Raw genomic sequence first — 19,359 nt, 5'->3', positions numbered from 1 at the left:
AGACTGCTGCAATATTCACGGACTCGGGGACCTGGACTAGATATTATTTTAGTGCTCTCTGCTTGCCCGTGCTACCTTATATGAGCTATGTGTGCCTTCTGCTGAGCCCTGGAGGAACGCCGCTTTGTTTGACTGTATTCGGAGGTATTCATGTATGGTTGAATGACAATTGAACTTAAAGTCCACATCTAGTGGACTTGAAGAAATGCCACTTTAAGTTTTAACAGTCCTTCCAGGTGAGGCGACACTTCACCTGCGAACCTTCTGGGGGTGTCCATTATGCCTGGTGCTCCTGATGCAGCTTCCTCCACATTGGTGAGACTTGTCGTAACTTGGGGGACCATGTCGTTGAGTACCTTCACTCCATCCGCCAAAAGTAGAACTTCCAGGTGGCGAAGCATTTTAATTCCCATTCCCTTTCTGACATGTTGATCCAAGACCACCTCTCGTGCCAAGTTTAGGCCACCCACAGGGTGGAGGAGCAACAACTTATATTCCACCAGACGGTATGAATATTGATTTCTCCCTCTGGTTAAAAAAAATTCCCTCCCCCCCTCCTCTTTTTCTACTCCCCATTCTGGCCTCTTGCTTCTCCCCTGCCTATCACCTCTGCCTGGGTTCCCTCCTCTTTCCCTTTCTCCTGTGATCCATTCTCCTCATTCTCCTCTCCTGTCAGATTCCTTCTTCTCCAGCTGTTTACTTTCCCCACCCACTTGGCTTTACCTATAATCTTCCAGCTAGCTTCCTTCCCTTGCCCCCACCACCTGTCCAATTTGACAACAGACAGTAGGTGCAGGAGTAGGCCATTCGGCCCTTCGAGCCAGCACCGCCATTCAGTGAGATCATGGCCGATCATCCACAATCAGTACCCCGTTCCTGCCTTCTCCCCATATCCCTTGACTCCGCTATCTTTAAGAGCTCTATCTAACTCTTTCTTGAAAGCATCCAGAGAATTGGCCTCCACTGCCTTCTGAGGCAGAGCATTCCATAGATCCACAACTCTCTGGGTGAAAAAGTTTTTCTTCAACTCTGTTCTCAATGGCCTACCCCTTATTCTTAAACTGTGTCCTCTGGTTCTGGACTCCCCCAACATCGGGAACATGTTTCCTGCCTCTAGCGTGTCCAATCTCTTAATAATTTCCTTAATAAATCCTTTGAATAAATTTTGTGTCTTCCCGCTTCCTTTCCGGTCCTGAAGAAGGGTCTAGGCCTAAGACTTTGACTATTTGTTCTTTTCCATAGACGCAGCCTGGCCTGCTGGGTTCCTCCAGCATATTCTGTGCGTTGCTTTACAGCTCTAGCAACTGTAGAATTTCCCATCTTTAAGTTTTAAACATTGTTATTCTGTGCTGGTGCAACAGGAAAAGGGATTAGCAAGACAACAGATGTGCTGTTTAAAAAAAAAATGCTGACATAATAGAGCCAGTTATGTAATTTCTATTAACTTCAGATTAATTAGATTTAAATAAAGTTTTAGAAAGAAAATGCAGTTATCTATTTCATGCAAAATATGTATACGTACCAAAAGTGTGTACAGAAAATACTTTTTTTTTTAAGGATCTCAAAAAAAATGTCTCTGTTATTCCACATTGAAAAATTGCAGACTTTCCATAAATGAAGCAAGTTTGATGAATGATAGGAAATTAGTGTTTGTATGGGAGCCCACAACATACAATTGTCCAAAACTGCTTCAAGCTGCATTAATTGTTTAGACTGCTTCAGTACATTATAACGATACAAGGAAATTCGGGGGGTGGTAGAACTATTTGTCAGGAGGTTGCTGCATCGTAAGTGGAATTTAATTTGAGCTTCTGGTAAAGCATGTGATTATGCGTGATAGCTATCCACTTCCCCATTGCTGACCAACTTTAAACTGCTGGCCACAAAAATCACCTGAAGTGTTAGAGAGAAGGAGACTGCTCTTCAAATAGTTTAAGGATTGGGATTTTATAGTTGCAGAGTTTTATTTCACGACTTGCTTTCAATATTCCCACACCACCAGGTTCAGAAGCAAAATGCTGGAGGAACTCAGCAGGTCAGGCAGCAGCTGTGGAAGCGAATAAACAGTTTGGGCTAAGGCCCTTCGTCAGGACTGAGAAGGAAGGGGGATGACGTTAGAATAAAAAGGTGGGGGGAGGGAAAGGACGGTAGAAGGTGATAGATGAAGCCAGGTGAGTGGGAAAAGTCAAGGGCTGGAGAAGAAGGAATCTGTAAGAAGAGGAGAGTGGACAATAGGAAAAAAGGAAGGAGGAGGGGACCCGGGGAAGTAATAGCCAGGTGAGAATAAGTGAAAGGTCAGAGTGGGGAATAGAAAACGACGGGAGGGCGAGGGAAACATTTTTTTTACCTGGAAGGAGAAATCGAAGTTCATGCCATAAGATTGGAGGCTACCCAGATGGAATGCAAGATGTTGCTCCTCCACCCTGAGGGTGGCTTCATCTTAGCACATGGTGAGTCCGTAGGGTGAAGGAACAGTCCACTGATGGGGCGAATGGAGTTGAGTGAACTTATTCCCTCTGGTTCAAGGGCCTGATGGTTGAGGGGTAATAACTGTTCCTGAACCCAGTGGTTGAGAGTCCTGAGGCTCTTGTACCTTCTTCCTGATGGCAGCAGCGTGAAGAGAGCATGGTGAGTTTATCCTGATAAAGGACACTATTCTCCTATGACAGCACTTAGCGTAGGTGTTCTCAATGGTGGGGAGGGCTCTACCCATGATAGACCAACCTCAATAAAGTGTTTGCTATGGAAGTTAATAGTTAGTTACGCCTCCCCCCCCCCCCCCCGCCCGATCCTTCAGTGACAGGAAAACCCCATAATTGAGCAAACAAGCTCAATTATGGCAATCACGTTGGAGAGAACCAACTTTCGTGAGATTCCACAATGCACAAAGTGCACACACAACCCTCTTCCCCTTTGGTCACAAGAAGAAGAAATTACTCAGAATCCAATCATTTAAGGTTCTTGAACTTACAGACGTAATGCAGGGTTGGAGCCAAGCTCTCTGGGTCTTAAAGCTTGTTTCTTTTGTCAATCATTTTGCGGTTTAGAGAACACTGCTGCCTTCCCAGATGGGGCCAGCAGGAGCTTCTCATATCAGTACACGGGTGGGAAAATGGTTCCAAGTGACATTGTAAACCAGGGGTTCCCAATCTGGGTTCGACGTACCCCTCTGTTAAGGGGTCCATGGCACAAAAAAGTTTGGGAGCCCCTGTTTGAAATCTAGTGCTTTTGTTAATTTGCTTATCTCAATGCAAAATATTCCAAGTAGCCCCATGCAACTTGGCAAGCAGCCTCCCTGGGCTTCATGGACCTATCAATGTAAATTGGTTTATCGTTGTCACATGTACCAAAGGAACAGTGAGGAGCCGTCCATACAGATCAATGAATTATGCGTTAAGATGGGACATGGTTGAAGCTGGTGCACTCCACTGGGCACGCAGTGGCATGGTGCCCAGGCGAGAGCTGGAGCTGCCCCTGCTCTCCACCACCTCCCCCAAGTATTTGCTCGGCAGAAGAAAAGCTGATTTGTGGTCGACTGCAGATTTCTGTGGCATTCCTGGACTCAGGGTCTTGTTGTGTACAACTCAACTAGGTCTTCTAATGTAAGGAAACAAACTACAACAAATTCAGAGTGGATGACATTAATAATGCATTTATTATTTTACTTGCAAGGGGAGTTACATTTTCCAGCCAAGTATCATCTGGAAAAATAACTTTGATCTTATGGTTCAAACAGAGCACTTCTATACTTTTACAGAGAACAGTAATTAAGTTGTTCTATTCCATAAACATTCCTCCATTATCTCATTTTGACATTTGTTCTTTAGAAGCTTTATCCTGTTTACTTTTGTTGTCAAAGCATTCCCCCCACCAATAAAACAAATCTCCTGTCAGAAAAAAAACAGGTTCCTATCATAAAACACACACAAACTTGTAAGCTTCCCATATATAATTATTATTATTATATATTTGGCACGTGGCCAAGTGGATAAGGCGTCAGTCTAGTGATCTGAAGGTCGCTAGTTTGAGCCTTAGCTGAGGCAGTGTGTTGTGTCTTTGAGCAAGGCACTTAACCACACATTGCTCTGTGACGACATCAGTGCCAAGCTGTATTGGCCCTTGCCCTTCCCTTGGACAACATCGGTGGCATGGAGAGGGGAGATTTGCAGCATGGGCAACTGCTGGTCTTCCATGCAACCTTGCCCAGGCCTCAGTCATCATCGAAAATTGATGGGCAGCCAAAGAGAGAAGAATATAATATAATGTGTGTGTGTGTCTCTCGCTCGCTCTCTTGCTCTCTCCCCCCCACACACACATGCACACACACACGTGCACACACACACACACACACACACACACACACACTAAATTAAATAAGTAGTGCAAAAATTAAAAAAAGTAGTGAGGTAAAGTTCATGGATTCATTATCCATTCAAGAATCAGATGGCAGAGGGGAAGAAGCTGTTCCTGAATTGTTGAGTGTGTGCCTTCATGCCCCTGTACCTCCTCCCTCATGGTAGCGATGAGAAGACGGTATGTCCTGCGTGATGGGGTCCTTAATGATGGATGTTGCCATTTCTACAGTCTTTGGTGACATACAAAAGTTACTCAAAATGGGCAGAGTTGAGGTGCAAGTCAGATAAACTATGAACTTGTTGAATGGCTGAGCAAGCTTAAACAGCTTAATGATATGCATGTTAATTGTGATCCAGTGAATGTTAGCTGAAATAGACTTGGTGACAAATGGGACCGGAGTAACAGAGGTTGTATGTTGGGGTTATGGTCGTTGTAATGAAAGAAGCCAGGTAGGTGTTTGAAGCCAATTCATGATTTTCAAATGGTCCCGTCATCACACGTTAGATGTTTATATTGTTTAGGTTCTGTTTATTATATTCCTGGCTAAGTATTTTCCGATATTGATAATGGTTGGTTTTATAACCAAGGGATATAAAATAACTTTACCAAATTAGAAATCAGTTGCTACGGCAATCCTGAATTGCTGATTTAAGCAAAAACAATCTTAACTCTACCAATGAAATTATTAAGTATAATACATGAATATCAGTATAAGGACAAAAATCATAATTATTTTTAACCAGGTTAGACTTGAGAATGGGGGGGGGGGGGGTTACAGAATAACAATTACTCAATCAGAGGCCAAGAGTGTTGCCTTGGTTGTGCTGTTGTGCTTTCTTTTCAAGGTCTGATGAGTGCTCAAGGCTTCAGCTATGCTCTTAGTAGTTAATCCAAGAAAAGTTGAACTTTAATTTGCTGTGCCCCCACTGCAAATTTCTTGACCCATAACCGTCGTTGTGTTCAACAGGTCTTCAGGGGAATTTGAATCAAAATAAGGATAGCCTTCATAGCATTACTATTATAGGCATTATGATATTAGTAGTCGTAATATTTACTGTTCAGATGTATTTGGGCGGGTATTGCTAGCTGGAAAAACTGTTTATTGGGCCTTGACAAGGTATTGGTGAGAGGTTGCCTTGAACAGCTGCAGTTATTGTAAGGAGGGAACTCCTTTGGTGATTTTGAATAGATGGCTCTACACTTACACTCAATATTCAGGAAGGAATGGCAGTCATATTTTGGTACGTGAATGGTGACTACAAGGACTTTGGGACCTTGCAGGTAAGAGGTTGCATTTTTGAAGGTGCTGTTGGAGAAACCTTATTAATTTTCCCCAGCAGCCATGGTGACGGAGAGTAGGGATGCTTAGCAAGGTGGATAGGATGGAGTTGAGTTACTGCTTTGTAATGGAGTCACACTGAAAATGGGGAGGTAGAGATGAATCCAGGTCAAACCTTAATAGTATAATCAGTGGACTGATTGTAAAGCCAAGTCAAATAAGGTCATTTATAATCACTGCAGTTCAATGTAACACTCCATTTCACCAGGTCTCAAGATTGCTGTGGCCTGTCTGCAGGATCAGAGAACAACAAGGTGGCATTGTACAGAGCTGGAGAAGGCACATCAACCTTAGTTACATTGGAGTAATATTCTATGGACTTGCTGTAATAAATTACAATTTTAACCCTGTTTGTATAATTCTTTTTAATGGGGTGAAATATCCCAGCATTAATTGGTACCAATGATTATACTGGAAAGTCATGAAGAGGACACAGTTGTTTTTCCTCACCTCAGGTTCCTCTCGAAGGCACATTCAATCCTGACTTGCTGGATCCAGGTCTAGGAGACCCTCACCTGGAGTTCTGAAGAACTACTCTCTGCCTACTGTAGCAATTCCTAGGGCATCACTACCTCTGTGAGGGTTTGTAACAAAGGGTAAGGAATTCTTGCCTGCCCTAACACATGCATGCCACAGGATTAAAGGTAACCGGAAAGATGGCCGAAGGCTTGGTGGGAGAGGTGGATTGCAGGGAAAGGAAGTGAGTGTGTTTTGGAGAAGATAAGGCAGGGAAGAGTGGCAGGTTGGAGATACATCTCCGCTATAGGATGTGTACAGCTCTTCTTCCTTCTGCTAGCCTGCAAGTCACCCCTTGGGCAAGGTGTAGCACCTGCTTTAGCCCCTCAGACACGGTCATTTGAAGACATGGCAGCAGAAGGTGGATGGTCGTATGAGCAGCTGGTTCATACCACAAGTCCTGGCTATGCGACCACTGACGCCAGGCAGACAATCTCGGAAAAGCATTGATAATAGCTGGGGTCATCCATTTGTAAAGACACTGTCCAGAAGAAGGCAATGGCAAACCAGAAAAATTTGCCGGGATCAACTATAGTCATGGAAAGACCATTACAAACAAGAGAAGATCTGCAGATGCTGGACATCCAAGCAACACACTGAGGAATTCAGAAGGCCAGGCAGCATCTATGGAAAAGATTACAGTTGACGTTTTGGGCCGAGACCCTTCAGCAGAACCATGATCGCTTACGTCATCCAACACAACGTGTAAAGAAGGAAGGGAATTTGAGGGTTTTATTCTCAGCACAGAAACCTTGCTATTGGAAAACTGAGATTTCCTGCTCCAAATGGTGGTTGGCGCGTCATAAAACGTTATGATGTTCCATGTAAATAAGGAGTGTTGCAATAGCTTGATTGTAAGCTTTAATTATATTTGATTACATGATAGGATGAGGTCATTTGGGTTTGTCCACGATTTTGATGTTAACATTCTTTTTGTTCTCCCTGTATGGAATCATTTATATCGAGGAGGAAGAATTGCCTAATGAGGAATCCTCCTTCCCCCCCCCGCTAGCTCAGCTACAGGTCTGATGTAACTGCCAAGAAATTGAATGTGTTTTGAGTTTGAGTTTCTGCAGTGTTCATGGTGCCACATTCTAAACTGCAGTAATCTTATGCCAACTCTGCTATTTCTACTTATTTGATTGATTCCACGTGTGGTAGTGATTATGTAAGATGGTCATGGGAATCCACGTTTCTCACAAGTTAAATCATCAGTACTTAAAACTGTTGTACTATACAGGCTAATGGTTGGGGCATCACTGTAGGCCTTGCCCCAGAACAGAGGCCACCGGATTGCATGGGTCCTGGGCTATACAGGCTTCCCCTGTAATCTGAAGGTAGAGCGTTTCTGTGAAACCATTTGTAAACCGAAATGTCGTAAAGCGAAGAAGCAATTACCATTAATTTATATGGGAAAAATTTTTGAGCGTTCCCAGACCCAAAAAATAACCTACCAAATCAAACCAAATAACACACAAAACCTAAAATAACACCAACATATAGTAAAAGCAGGAATGATATGATAAATATACACCCTATTTAAAGTAGAGATATTGTAGGTACGGTGTAGTTTCACTATCAAACTCGGGAAGACAGCGAGCCAAAATCAATTTGGAGAAAAAAAATCAGCACGTATACGCATGCGCAAACAACTGCCCGCACAAGACTTCACGGTCATTGTAGTCTCTCTGGGTATACACATGTATAAAGCGGGCGTCTTTTTTTCGTAAAAGCGAAAATCCTCTTTGGTTAGAGAAAACATGTAGTAATGTAGGTCTTTCGTAACAGCAAGCTGTGGTAAAGCGAACGTTCGAAAAACGGGGGCCACCTCTTCAAAGCTTCATGCTGTTTGGAGAGCAGCATTCTCAGTAAGGTAGCTTAGTATCTACACAACAGACTTGGGAGCTTTGCAGTGTCTATGGAGGGAAATGGACAATCGACATTTTGGGTCAAAGCTTCGCGTCTGGTCTCACTCTCAAGGACTCTAATCTCATGTTCTCTCAGTGTTAGGATTTCTTTTATATTTGCCAGTTTGTCTTCAATGAAGGCACAACAGCGCCTCTACATTCTTACAAGTTTGCACAGATTAGGTATGTTATCTAAGAACTTTGACAAACATCTATAGGTGCGTGGTGGTGAGTACACCGACTGATTGCGTTGTGGCCTGGTGTGAATGGAAAATCCTACAATATTGAATACAGCCTAGTCCATCACAGATAAAACCGCTCCCCCACCCCGCAACTATTGAGCACATTTACAAAGAGTGCTGTCGCAGGAAAGCAGTATCCATCAGCAAGGGCCCCTAATATCCAGGCCATGCTCTCTTCTATCTGCTGTCATCATGATGGAGGTACAGGAGAGTCAAGTCCCACACCGCCAAGTTTGGGAGAAGATAGTCCCCCTCAACCATCTGGCTCTTGAACCAGAGGAGATAACTTCACTCACCCCAACGCTGAACTGATTCCCCACAATCTCTGGACTCGCGTTTAAGCATTCTACAATTCGTGTTCTAAGTATTTATTGTTTTTTTTTTACTTTCAGTCTGTTGCTTTTAGCAATTCAAGTGAATCTGCAGATGCTGGAAATAAATAAAAACACAAAATGCTGGCAGAACTCAGCAGGCCAGACAGCATCTATGGGAGGAGGTAGTGACGACGTTTCCTGATGAAACCCTGATAAAGGGTTTCGGCCCAAAACGTCGTCACTACCTTCTCCCGTAGATGCTGTCTGGCCTGCTGAGTTCTGCCAGCATTTTGTGTTTTTATTGCTCTTACACAATAAGGTCAAAAATAACCAATTGCTATGTGTTTTTTTTTCACTGATTCTCGTGTGTTTTGTTGCATTGGGAATGTCTGCAAGAAAGTGAGTCTCAGGATGGTATATGGTGATATATATGTGCTTTGACAATAAATTTACTTTGAAAGATGGCCAGTATAAAAAGACGGAGGAAAATGGGTGGAGCAAGAGCTGGCAAGTGAGGGGAGGGGAGAGCGGGAAGTTGTTGATGCTGTTTTTTTGAAATGATGGTAATTCCTGAGGAAATTAAGCACGACAGTATTCTGTGGACGTTTCTAGAGCAGAAACAATTGACCAGGACTTCCTGTTTTGTCCATGCTCACCACTGATATCCCAGGGAGGGGCAGAACTGATGTTTTGCAGATGCCTCAAGTCCTAAATGGAAAGATCCTGCCAAGAGGTAGTTCAGGAGCCAGCATTCCTGCGTAAGCTCTGGAGAACTGTTGCATCCTCTCTGTTGGAGGACAGTCGGGCATTTGCTGGGTGGCTCTATCCAGCCAGATCAGGCCTCATGGTAGGGTTGCAGTTGCCTGCAGAATAGCGGATGTTTTTCAAATGTTTCCAACCCCGTGCGTAACGTGATGTTGCTTGCTGGTCCATTGCTTCTCAATATGTCTCTTGGATTGCTTTACACTGCTTTCATATTTCAAAAATAAATCTTTTTCATAATAAAATATATACAAAAAGAGAAAGTGAAAAAGCTCCTTAAACTCTTAGTGTGATTTGGTGAACATAATTTTTATTAAAACATAGTGACACTGCCAAACACATGTGGTCTCGTGGGTGTAAGTCCCCACACAACTCAGCTCCTCCTGATGTGGTAGCTGAAGGAGCCTAGACTGCCATCCTTTACCATGAAGTGTTTGTGTTATCTTCACCGAGCCTCGGCACCTTCTCCTGTCTGCAGCCTGGAGTGTGCCGGTTGGCAACGTGCCTTTGTGGACGCCTCGCTGTGCTGGAAGGCCAAGTCTAAAGCAGTCCATCGATGCTGATGACTAAACAAGGCGGGCAAGAGTTGGAATATGTGGCAGAGCAACCTTGAGTATTAAACAGCCGATGGGAAATTCAATGTGTTATCCCTGTTGTACTGGAAATACAACAGTTGACTTGCCCACAATGTGATAACGATCAGATAATCCCCTTTGCCATTCATTGAACTATAACCTAGGCCAGGGGTCGGCAACCCGCGGCTCTGGAGCCGCATGCGTCTCTTTGATCTCTGTGCTGTGGCTCCCCGTGGTTTGTTAGTTTTTGAAATGTAATTCAAAATTTGAAGATTATGGTGATCTTGTACAATCTAAAAACGTTGTGGAGACCCCATTTCCTGGCACATCCGAACCGGCTCACAATTAGCCACCGTTCCGGCTAAGGGAGATAGCCTACGGGGGTTTGTGAGTACGTGTCTTTTGGAGCATCCGCGCCCACGGGGACGGGTTGAGGGAGGCTTTAAATCAAGGCTGTTTAGTTCAAATAAAGTTACCTTTGACTGCAGTGCCTTTATTTTAGCGCTGTGTGTAGCGCTACACCGCTACAACGTGTTTTTTATCGCTATTAATATACATCACCACTGCCAATGCCTGACACCCGCCAGTGCGTGATTTCTTTTAATTCTTCGATCCAAGGTAGGCTAACTATGGAGTAACCTATGGAGTCTTTTTTTCGGAGTTCAAAATGTTTTTGTTGCATGCAGAAATGTAATTTCGTTTTCTCTGCAGGAGTTCATCAATTTCATAAATGCAACACATTATAGTTTGTTTATACATAGCATAAAGGCAAAAAAAACCGTTGTTATTTTTAGTGTTATTTCATTTTAAATGTCAAACGGGTTTTGTGGCTCCCAGTGTTTTCTTTTCTGTGGGAAATGGGTCCATATTGGCTCTTTCAGTGGTAAACGTTGCCGACCCCTGACCTAGGCTCTTCCTTGGTTATCTTTGAAATAGTTTGCTGGATTATTTGCAGCCACCTGAGGGAGCGGTGGGGTTCTGGTTTAAACCATATTGAAGAGGTTTTACCTCTGCTAACGTAACACTTTGGACTGTCTATATTCCAGTACTTTCATTTCCAGAATGGGGTTTGATCTCACTGTTTCCAAACATAGAAGCAAGAATGTTGGCAGCTGGACCATAGTTGACCTACAGATAGAATACACTTGAATTTTCTGTCTACACTGTGCCACTTACCTAATTAGCACCCATTACATCTGCTGGCACAGAACAACGAAGGTCCTCCATCTCTCTTAGACCACAAGAGCATAAGAAGCAGAATTAGGCCATTTGGCGCATTGAATCTGCTTTGCAATTTCATCACAGTTGATCCAATTTTCCTCTCAGTCTCAAACTCTTGCCTTCTCCTTGTATCCCTTCATGCCCTGATAAATCAAGAATCAATCTCTGCTTTAAATGTACATAAAGATTTGTCCTCCACAGCTGCCTGTGGCAAAGACTTCCGCAGATACACCACTCTCTGGCTGAAGAAATGCCTCCTCATCTCCATTCTACAAGGATGCCCCTCTGTTCTGAGTCTGTGTCTTCTGGTCTTAGACTCTCCCACCATAGGAAACATCCTCTCTGTCAAGGCCTCTCACCATTTTTATAGGTTTCAATGAGCTCACCCATCATTCTTCTGCATTTCAGCAAATACAAGCCCACAACCTTCAAGCACTCTTCATATGACAGTCCAATCAATCGTCAATAATTTTTGTGAGCCTCCTTTGAACCCTCTGCAGTTTCAGCACATCCTTTCACAATACTCCAAGTGAGGCCTCACCAGTCTCAAGTCTCAACATTACATCCTTGCTTTTTTTATTTTAGTCCTCTTGAAATTAATGCATTCCTCACCCAGACTCAACCTGCAAATTAACCTTTAGGGAATTCTGCACAAGGACTCCCCAGTCCCTTTGCACCTCAGCATTTTTACATTTTCTCTCCATTTAGAAAATAGTCGTCCCTTTAACAACTTCTACCAAAGTGCATGACCATACAGTTCCTGACAATGTATTCCATCTGCCACTTCTTTGCCCATTCTCCCAATCCGTTTAAGCCCTTCTGTAGCCTCTGTACTTCCTCAAAACTACCCGCTCCTCCACCTTTCTTCATATCATCTGCAAACTGCAACAAAGCCACAATTTCCTTCATCCAAATCATTGACATACAACATAAACAGAATTGGTCCCAACACAGATCCCTGTGGGACACCACTAGTCACAGGCAGCCAGCCAGAAAACGCTCCCTTTTCCCCCCACTCTTTGCTCTCTGCCACCCAGCCACTGCTTTATCCATGCTAGAATCTTTCCTGTAATGCCATGGGCTCGTAGCTTGTTAAGCAGCCTCGTGTGTGTTACCTCGTTTTCAAAGACCTTCTGAAAATCCAAGTACACAATATCAACCAATTCTCTTTTATCAATCCTGCTTGGTATTTCTTGAAAGAATTCCAACGGATTAGTCAGGCGAGATTTTCCTTTGATGACTATGGCCTATTTTATCATGTGCCTTCAGTACCCTGAGACCTCATCCTTAATGATTGACTCCAACATCTTCCCAACCACTGATGTCAGACTTATAGTTTCCTTTCTGCTGCCTCTCTGCCTTCTTGAAGAGTGGAGTGATGTTTTTCCAGTCTTCCAGAACCATTCCAGGATCTGGTGATTCTTCAAAGATTAATAATACCTCCATGATCTCTTCCATCGCCTCTTTCAGAATGCCATCTGGTCCAGGTGACTTAACTACCTTCAAACCTTTCCGTTTCCCAAGAACCTTCTCTCTAGTTATCGTAACTTCATGACCCCCGACATCTGGAATTTCCACCATGAAGACTGTTGCAAAAATACTACTCAGCTCATCTGCCATTTTGTTACCCCCTGTTACCGCTGTTACCACCCACCTGGCTTTACCTCTCACCTTCGAGCTTGTCCTCCTTCCCCTTCCCCTTCCCTCACCTTATTCTGGCATCTTGCCACTTCCTTTCCAGTCCTGAAGAAGGGTCTCGTCCCGAAACGGTGACTGTTTATTCCTCTCCATAAATCAGGCATGGGCAAACTACGGCCCGCGGGCCATATGCGGCCCGTTAAGCTTTTTAATCCGGCCCGCAGAACTTGATGAAATTATATTAATAAACCTTGTTAACGTTTTCTCCCTGCAATTCTGGCATTTTCCCAATAGATGACGCACTCTATATACATTGACCTTTGTTGAGGTGTAGTGTATTACTCCACATTTGCACTTTACTTTGTGACCTTGTGGCGACTCATTTCCTGGCACATCCGAACCGGCTCACAATTAGTCAGCGTTCCGGCTAAGAGAGATCGCCTGCGGGGATTTGCGAGCACAGAGCTCCGCATACCGGCGCGCTCTCCCTGTTCTGTCATTGTGCGGGTCGTCGTTGAGTTTTGGCACGGGGACAATTGAATAAGAAGGAGCAGGACAAGTAGACCTGCATCTCCTACCATTTTTGAAATAAAGACAGTCAGGAGGAGAGTGATGATGATAATATCTTGAAGGATAACAGAATTTTCAGTGCTTTAAAATAATAACTGTTACTATTAAAAAAAGCTGTATTTTATTCATTTAATTTTCAGTGTTTTAAAAGTCATTTCAATAAATAGCTAAATACCATGGGACTTCAAAGACAGATATTTTGTTGTAATGCATTTGTTCATTTTTAATTGAAATTAAAGCACATGTTTTCTACATATCCCATGATATTTTATTTTCTCTTATGAGGTGTATTACCAAAACACTCCGTCCATCTGCTCCTGGTCTGGCCCCCCTGTCAAATTTTAGAACCCTTTGTGGCCCTCAAGTCAAAAAGTTTGCCCACCCCTGCCATAGATGCTGCCTGACCTGCTAAGGTACCTCTGGCATTTTGTGTGTGTGTGTGTGTTACTTCAGCAAAACAAATGTTGCTGACCCACATTAGGACAAATGTCGGTAGAACTGTGGGTAGAGTTTAAGGAGCATCTAAAAGGAGGAAAGAACAGTGGAGATTGAGGGAGGTTTGGGAAGATGGTCACCAAGAATGTAGATGTGGATGAACAAGGGTCAGAATAAAAAGAGCACTGATACTTTGGAGAATTTTGGCTGCTTACAAAAATGAGGAACTTTCAAGAATGTTCTTGGATTTATAAACATGGCAGTAGATTGTGTGTCAGTGCTGTGTTGTACAAGAGCTATGGCACTGCTCCACCGCGGACATTCCCATCTGCCTGTTTGAATAAACTGGCACCCTTTTGTTGAGCTTATAGGCCAGCCAAGTAAAATGTGGACTTAACTCTAACTGTAAACAGCAATTATGTAGAGGTAGATGTATGTGTGACTTCCTTTCAATATTGTGTTGGTCTACACTGAAAATGATCTCTGTAAATGTGTTGAAATAAAGCAAATACGGAGTTGCTGGCAATAGTTGACTCTCACTAAAGTCTTTGGCCAAGCTGGAGCAGTTTGGCATTCTGAACCGCATTCCTTCGATGTACTTTAATTTTTGTGGGTGAATGGAATCTAAGTCTTTTCTGTGTTTGTAATAAAGCTATTACTTCAGGATAATTTACAATTCTAAATGTCTTGTATGTTTTCCATGTCAATTAATAGCACCTAATTGTGCTGGCCCAATGGCTTATGATATTTATTGACGGTGAATTGCATGGCATGCCACCACCGGTTATAGGCACAGGAGTACTGGTGTAAGCCATACAAACATGAAAATATTAAAATTATGCACAAGATCTCAAATTTTGTCCACCAATCAAAGAAACATTCACTAACTTGGGTCCCACACTGCTAGGTTCAAGGACGGTTGATACCCTTCAACCGTCAGGCTCCTGAACCCAGCGTGGATATCTTCACACACCTCAACATTGAACTGATTCCACATCTTAAGCACAGACAAGAGAAAGTCTGCAGATGCTGGAAATCCGAGCCGCACACAAAATGCCAGAGGTGCTCAACAGGCCAGACAGCATTCAGGGAAAAGAGTACAGTCAATGCTACTGGCCTGCCAAAGTGCCCGAAATGTCAACTGTGCTTTTCTCCATTGATGCTGCCTGGCCTGCTGAGTTCCTCCAGCATTTTGTGTGTGTTGTTCACAACTTAAGCACCCACTTTCAAGCACTTTAAACCTGTTATTCTCAGTATTATTTTTTTGGTATTTGCACCGTTTGTCTTTTGCATATTGGTTATCTGTCAGTCTTTGAGGGTGGTTTTTCATTGATTCTACTGTATTTTGTTTTTCTGTGAATGCCTACAAAAATTAATCTTGGGGTAGTATATGGTGACATATGTACTTTGATAATAAATTTGCTTTGAACCTCGAACTTAAATTAGATTTAGGAAGATCCAAAGCACTATCATTATCAACCAGAAATGAGAGGCCTAAACAGCAACATTGAGGCCTGTGGTCTGTGAAAGATCAGTTTCATCTGAAGATCCTCTGATATATTCATCCTACATGCTAGTTTAGAAGAAAAAATGGGTGTGAAGAGAATCGGAGAAACAAAATAGCAGGTATTCCACTAATCAACAGATACTTTAACTGGTCTGTCCCATAACCTGGGACTTGCTCATAAAATGACCTTGCAAAGTCTTTAGTCTAAGTATATTGAATGCAATCTGAACTTTCAATCAAAAAAAAGTTAAAGAACTTAACTTTGGATTGTGGAGAAGCACACTGGATGTTTTTTGCAAGGGCATTGTTTGGGACGTAAATTAGGGGTGGCGCACTATTACAGAGGCAGCAACCCAGGTTGAATTCCACAGCTGCCTGTAAGGAGTTTGCATGTTATCCCCGTGACCGTGTGCGTTTCCTCTGGGGGAGGGGGTCTGCTTCCCTCCCACAGTCCAAAGGCATTCAGTTTAATAGGTTAATGTCAGACATCCCACCTTGCAAAAACTCATTTCAGGGAGGTAGCACCATCAGTTTGCAGGAGACTCCCGGGAGAGGTGGGATGTCTGCAACAGAGTAGCTCCTTAGCAGCCAGCCAGCTAGTTTAAATAACGTTAGCTATGCTAATGAACAAATGACACCTGTTAAACTCACCCAACATGTCTTTTACATTTTAACCCACCATGGGCAATAGAAAAGTCACTGTTGCAAACAGTGCAGCGAGCAACACTGTCATTATTTCTGACCTCGATTAGGCAAGGGTACACTTAAGTGTAGTCTGGGGTGAAGTACGTTTTATATTTTCTTTTTTTGGAACGCTCTATCTCTATCTCTATCTTGCTCTCGCTTTATCTCGCTCTCACGCGCTCTGTCTCTCTCTATCTCCCTCTCTCTCTCATCGATTTCCAGGATATTCTATGTAGTTTGCGGGCGTCAGGGAGCTACTGAAAATATGCGGGAGACTTCCGGGAGAGGTGGGACGTCTGTAATTGGTCACCTCAGTGTAACTGGGCAGCATAGCCTCACTGGGCCAGAAGGGCCTGTAAACGTGCTGCTTCATGAAATAAGAATAAATAAACCACTTAAAAGGAGCTTAGAAAAGAGAACTTCATTCAGCCTGACTGCTCTGCTGCCACGTATCCAAGTAACTTTTGTCAAATCAAGCAGTTAGCTTTAACAAGAACTACTGAATAACAAAAAATCATAAGGGCATGGCTAATGATATATCTTGTGATCATTAGGGGTCCTGTTACAAAACTGCATATTAGAATGCGCTCACTTGGAATTAAATAGCCCTACTTTAGACAAATCAGGAATGTCACAAAGCTCTCTTAGTGGTAGGTTTCCCTTTCTGGAGAGGCCCGAGTGAGCCAGTGACAGTGCAGAATGTGTGTGTGTGGTTCGCTGGAAACTACGTTGGTACCTTGCTCATGACATGCCATTCTGAATATTCTACTCTCTTATTGGGGCGGCACGAGAACTTTACAGTTCAAGCAAACCGGGTTCAATTCCCACCCCTGCCTGCAAGGAGCTTGTCAGTTCTCCCTGTGACTGCGTGGGTTTCCTCCGGGTGCGCTGGTTTCCTCCCACACCCCAAAGACCAGTTGATAGGTTAGTTAGTCATTGTAAGTTGTCCTGTGATTAAGCTAGGGTTACACTGAGGGTTGCTGGGCGACACAGCTCAAAGGCCCAAAGCTGTCTATTCTGCCCTGTATCTCAATAAATAAATAATTATTCAAGGCTGGTTAGAGATGTGCATGGTCTGCTGGTTATATGTTAATATTTTTCTACACTTCATTTGCTAACTGGTCTTGGTTTTCTTTTCGTTCCAGTTTTAGTTCGTTTGTTGCCATTGGAGTGAGCTTCTGTGGGATATTCCTGTTCTCACTTGTGCTCTGTCTATGTTGCCCCTGCTGCCTTCTCTACAAACTCGCACGAAGAGGACGTCAGCGTAAGTTGCCCTGCTTTATGGTTAAAGGAATTTCTCGAACTGTTGAATTGTGGCCTCGGCTGGTTGGATAGAACGGGATGTTTTGTACTGTGTTTGCATGTACCCTATCTGGGAAAAGCAGTAATGAGAGCTTCATCTGGTCACTCCAGAGTCCTGAAATTGCTATGTTCCTGTATACCAATGTCTGTGGAATGACATATTTCTGCCTGGAATGGTGCTTGATACGAAGAAGTGTCTCAGCCTGAAGTGTCGACTGTTTATTCATTTCCATTGATGCTGCCTGACCTGCTGAGCTCCCTGTGTGCGTTTCTTTGGATTTCCAGCGTCTGCAGACTTTCTTGTGTTTATAATAGTTTAAGAATACTATTCTTCAAGCAAATGAGACATTACCCACCTCCAGTATAAGGTTTTTGTACCTGGAAACTGCTTTTACGTGCTGATCAAGCTTACTGTAGTTGACAAGAATTCCCTATGTCCATCCTAAAAGAACCTTTGATTAGCTTAATGATGTCACCTAATTCTTCCCTGACAGACAAACTTAAGGAGTTATTCCAGTTTTTTTTCTGAACTCAGAAGACTGGAATGCTTTTGTTCTGTTGCAAAGCGTGACTCCCTCTGCAGTTTTCCTGAAACCCATTCTACTGCCTCAACAGGTTATGCCTGGGCTCCCCTACACTGCTTCCAGCACTTGCCCTTTGGCAGATGTTGCTAGATAGGAGTTCAAGGAGCAGATCGGTTGGCATGACATAAAAATAGATCATTACATAATCAGGAGCTTCTAATGTTCTGAGAGACAGCGACACAAGCTCTCAGGCTGCTGCTCTCCACACTGGCTGGTCATAGTCTGGGCTGAATGCTCGAAGCTCCTGGGTCTCGTTCATTTTCATCCATTCGCAGTCTGTCGTCCATGCTGCTCCGTTAGTTACAGCCTGCCTTCCTGTACGCCTTGTCCACAATCCACCGACTCGCTTTCAAAGACTCTATAAGTCACGTTCTCTGTGTTATTTATTTATTTATTTGTTTGTTTATTTATTTGCACAAATTATCTTCTATCAAGACCATTCAGCATTTGATAGGGTTCAATGAAATCTCCCCCCCCCCCATTCTTCTAGATTCCAGGAGTACAGGCCCAGAGCCATCAAATGCTCCTCATGGGATCGTCCTTCTCTCCGAAATCATTTTTGTGAACCTCCTTTGAACCCTCTCCAATGTCAGCACATCCATTCTTAGATAAGGGGCCCAAAGCTGCTCACACTACTCTAAGTGAGGCCTCACCAGTGCTTTATAAAGCCTCAACATTACATCCTTGCTTTTATATTCTAATCCTCTCGAAATTAGTGCTAATGTTGCATTTGCCTTCCTCACCACCTACTCAACCTGCCAGTTAACCTTCAGGGAATCTTGCACGAGGACTCCCAAGTCCCTTTGCACCTCAAATTTTTGAATTTTCTCCTCTTTTAGAAAATAGGCTATACTTCTACTCCTTCCACCAAAGAGCATGACCATACTCTTCCCGACACTGTATTCCAGCTGCCCATTCTCCTAATCTGTCTACGTCCTTCTGCAGGCTCCCTGCTTCCTCAGCACTACCTGACCCTCCACCTATCATCATATCATTTGCAAACTTGGCCACAAAACCATCATCCAAATCATTGACATACATCATAAAAAGAAGTGGTCCCAACATTGTCTCTGTGGAATACTACTACTGAGTAGCAGCCAGCCAGAAAAGGCCCCCTTTATTCCCACGCTTTATCTCCTGCCAATCAGCCATTGCTTTATCCATATTAGTAGCTCTCCTGTAATACCTCATGTGCCTCATTGTCAAAGGCCTTCAGCACATTTTTATTGTCAGTCTTTATTTATGTATAGATTTTCATAATTTCATCTGTATTTCTTTATTGTCCTGTAAGTGCTACAGGAAAATGAATCTCAAGGTATAGTGACATATATGCAACTTGAATTGCATATATATGGAGTTTAATGCTGATAAGTGTGAGATGCTACATTTTGGTAGGACTAATCAAAG

General features: G+C 43.3%; 1 protein-coding gene across 3 annotated transcripts in view; it reads left to right on the top strand.

The window, feature by feature from the left end:
* Positions 1-19,359, top strand: part of LOC132377744 (protein shisa-5-like) — a 106,500-nt gene that overhangs the window by 64,646 nt on the left and 22,495 nt on the right. For all 3 annotated transcript variants that reach the window (XM_059944056.1, XM_059944057.1, XM_059944058.1), the window contains one exon: positions 17,212-17,330. In XM_059944056.1, coding sequence (XP_059800039.1) covers positions 17,212-17,330 — 119 coding nt within the window. The remainder of the gene's footprint in view (positions 1-17,211; positions 17,331-19,359) is intronic.

This window comes from Hypanus sabinus, chromosome 19, assembly GCF_030144855.1.
Source record: "Hypanus sabinus isolate sHypSab1 chromosome 19, sHypSab1.hap1, whole genome shotgun sequence".
Lineage (NCBI taxonomy): Eukaryota > Metazoa > Chordata > Chondrichthyes > Myliobatiformes > Dasyatidae > Hypanus > Hypanus sabinus.
Note: the sequence above shows the minus strand (reverse complement) of the source record. Positions and strands in the feature narration are given on the sequence as shown.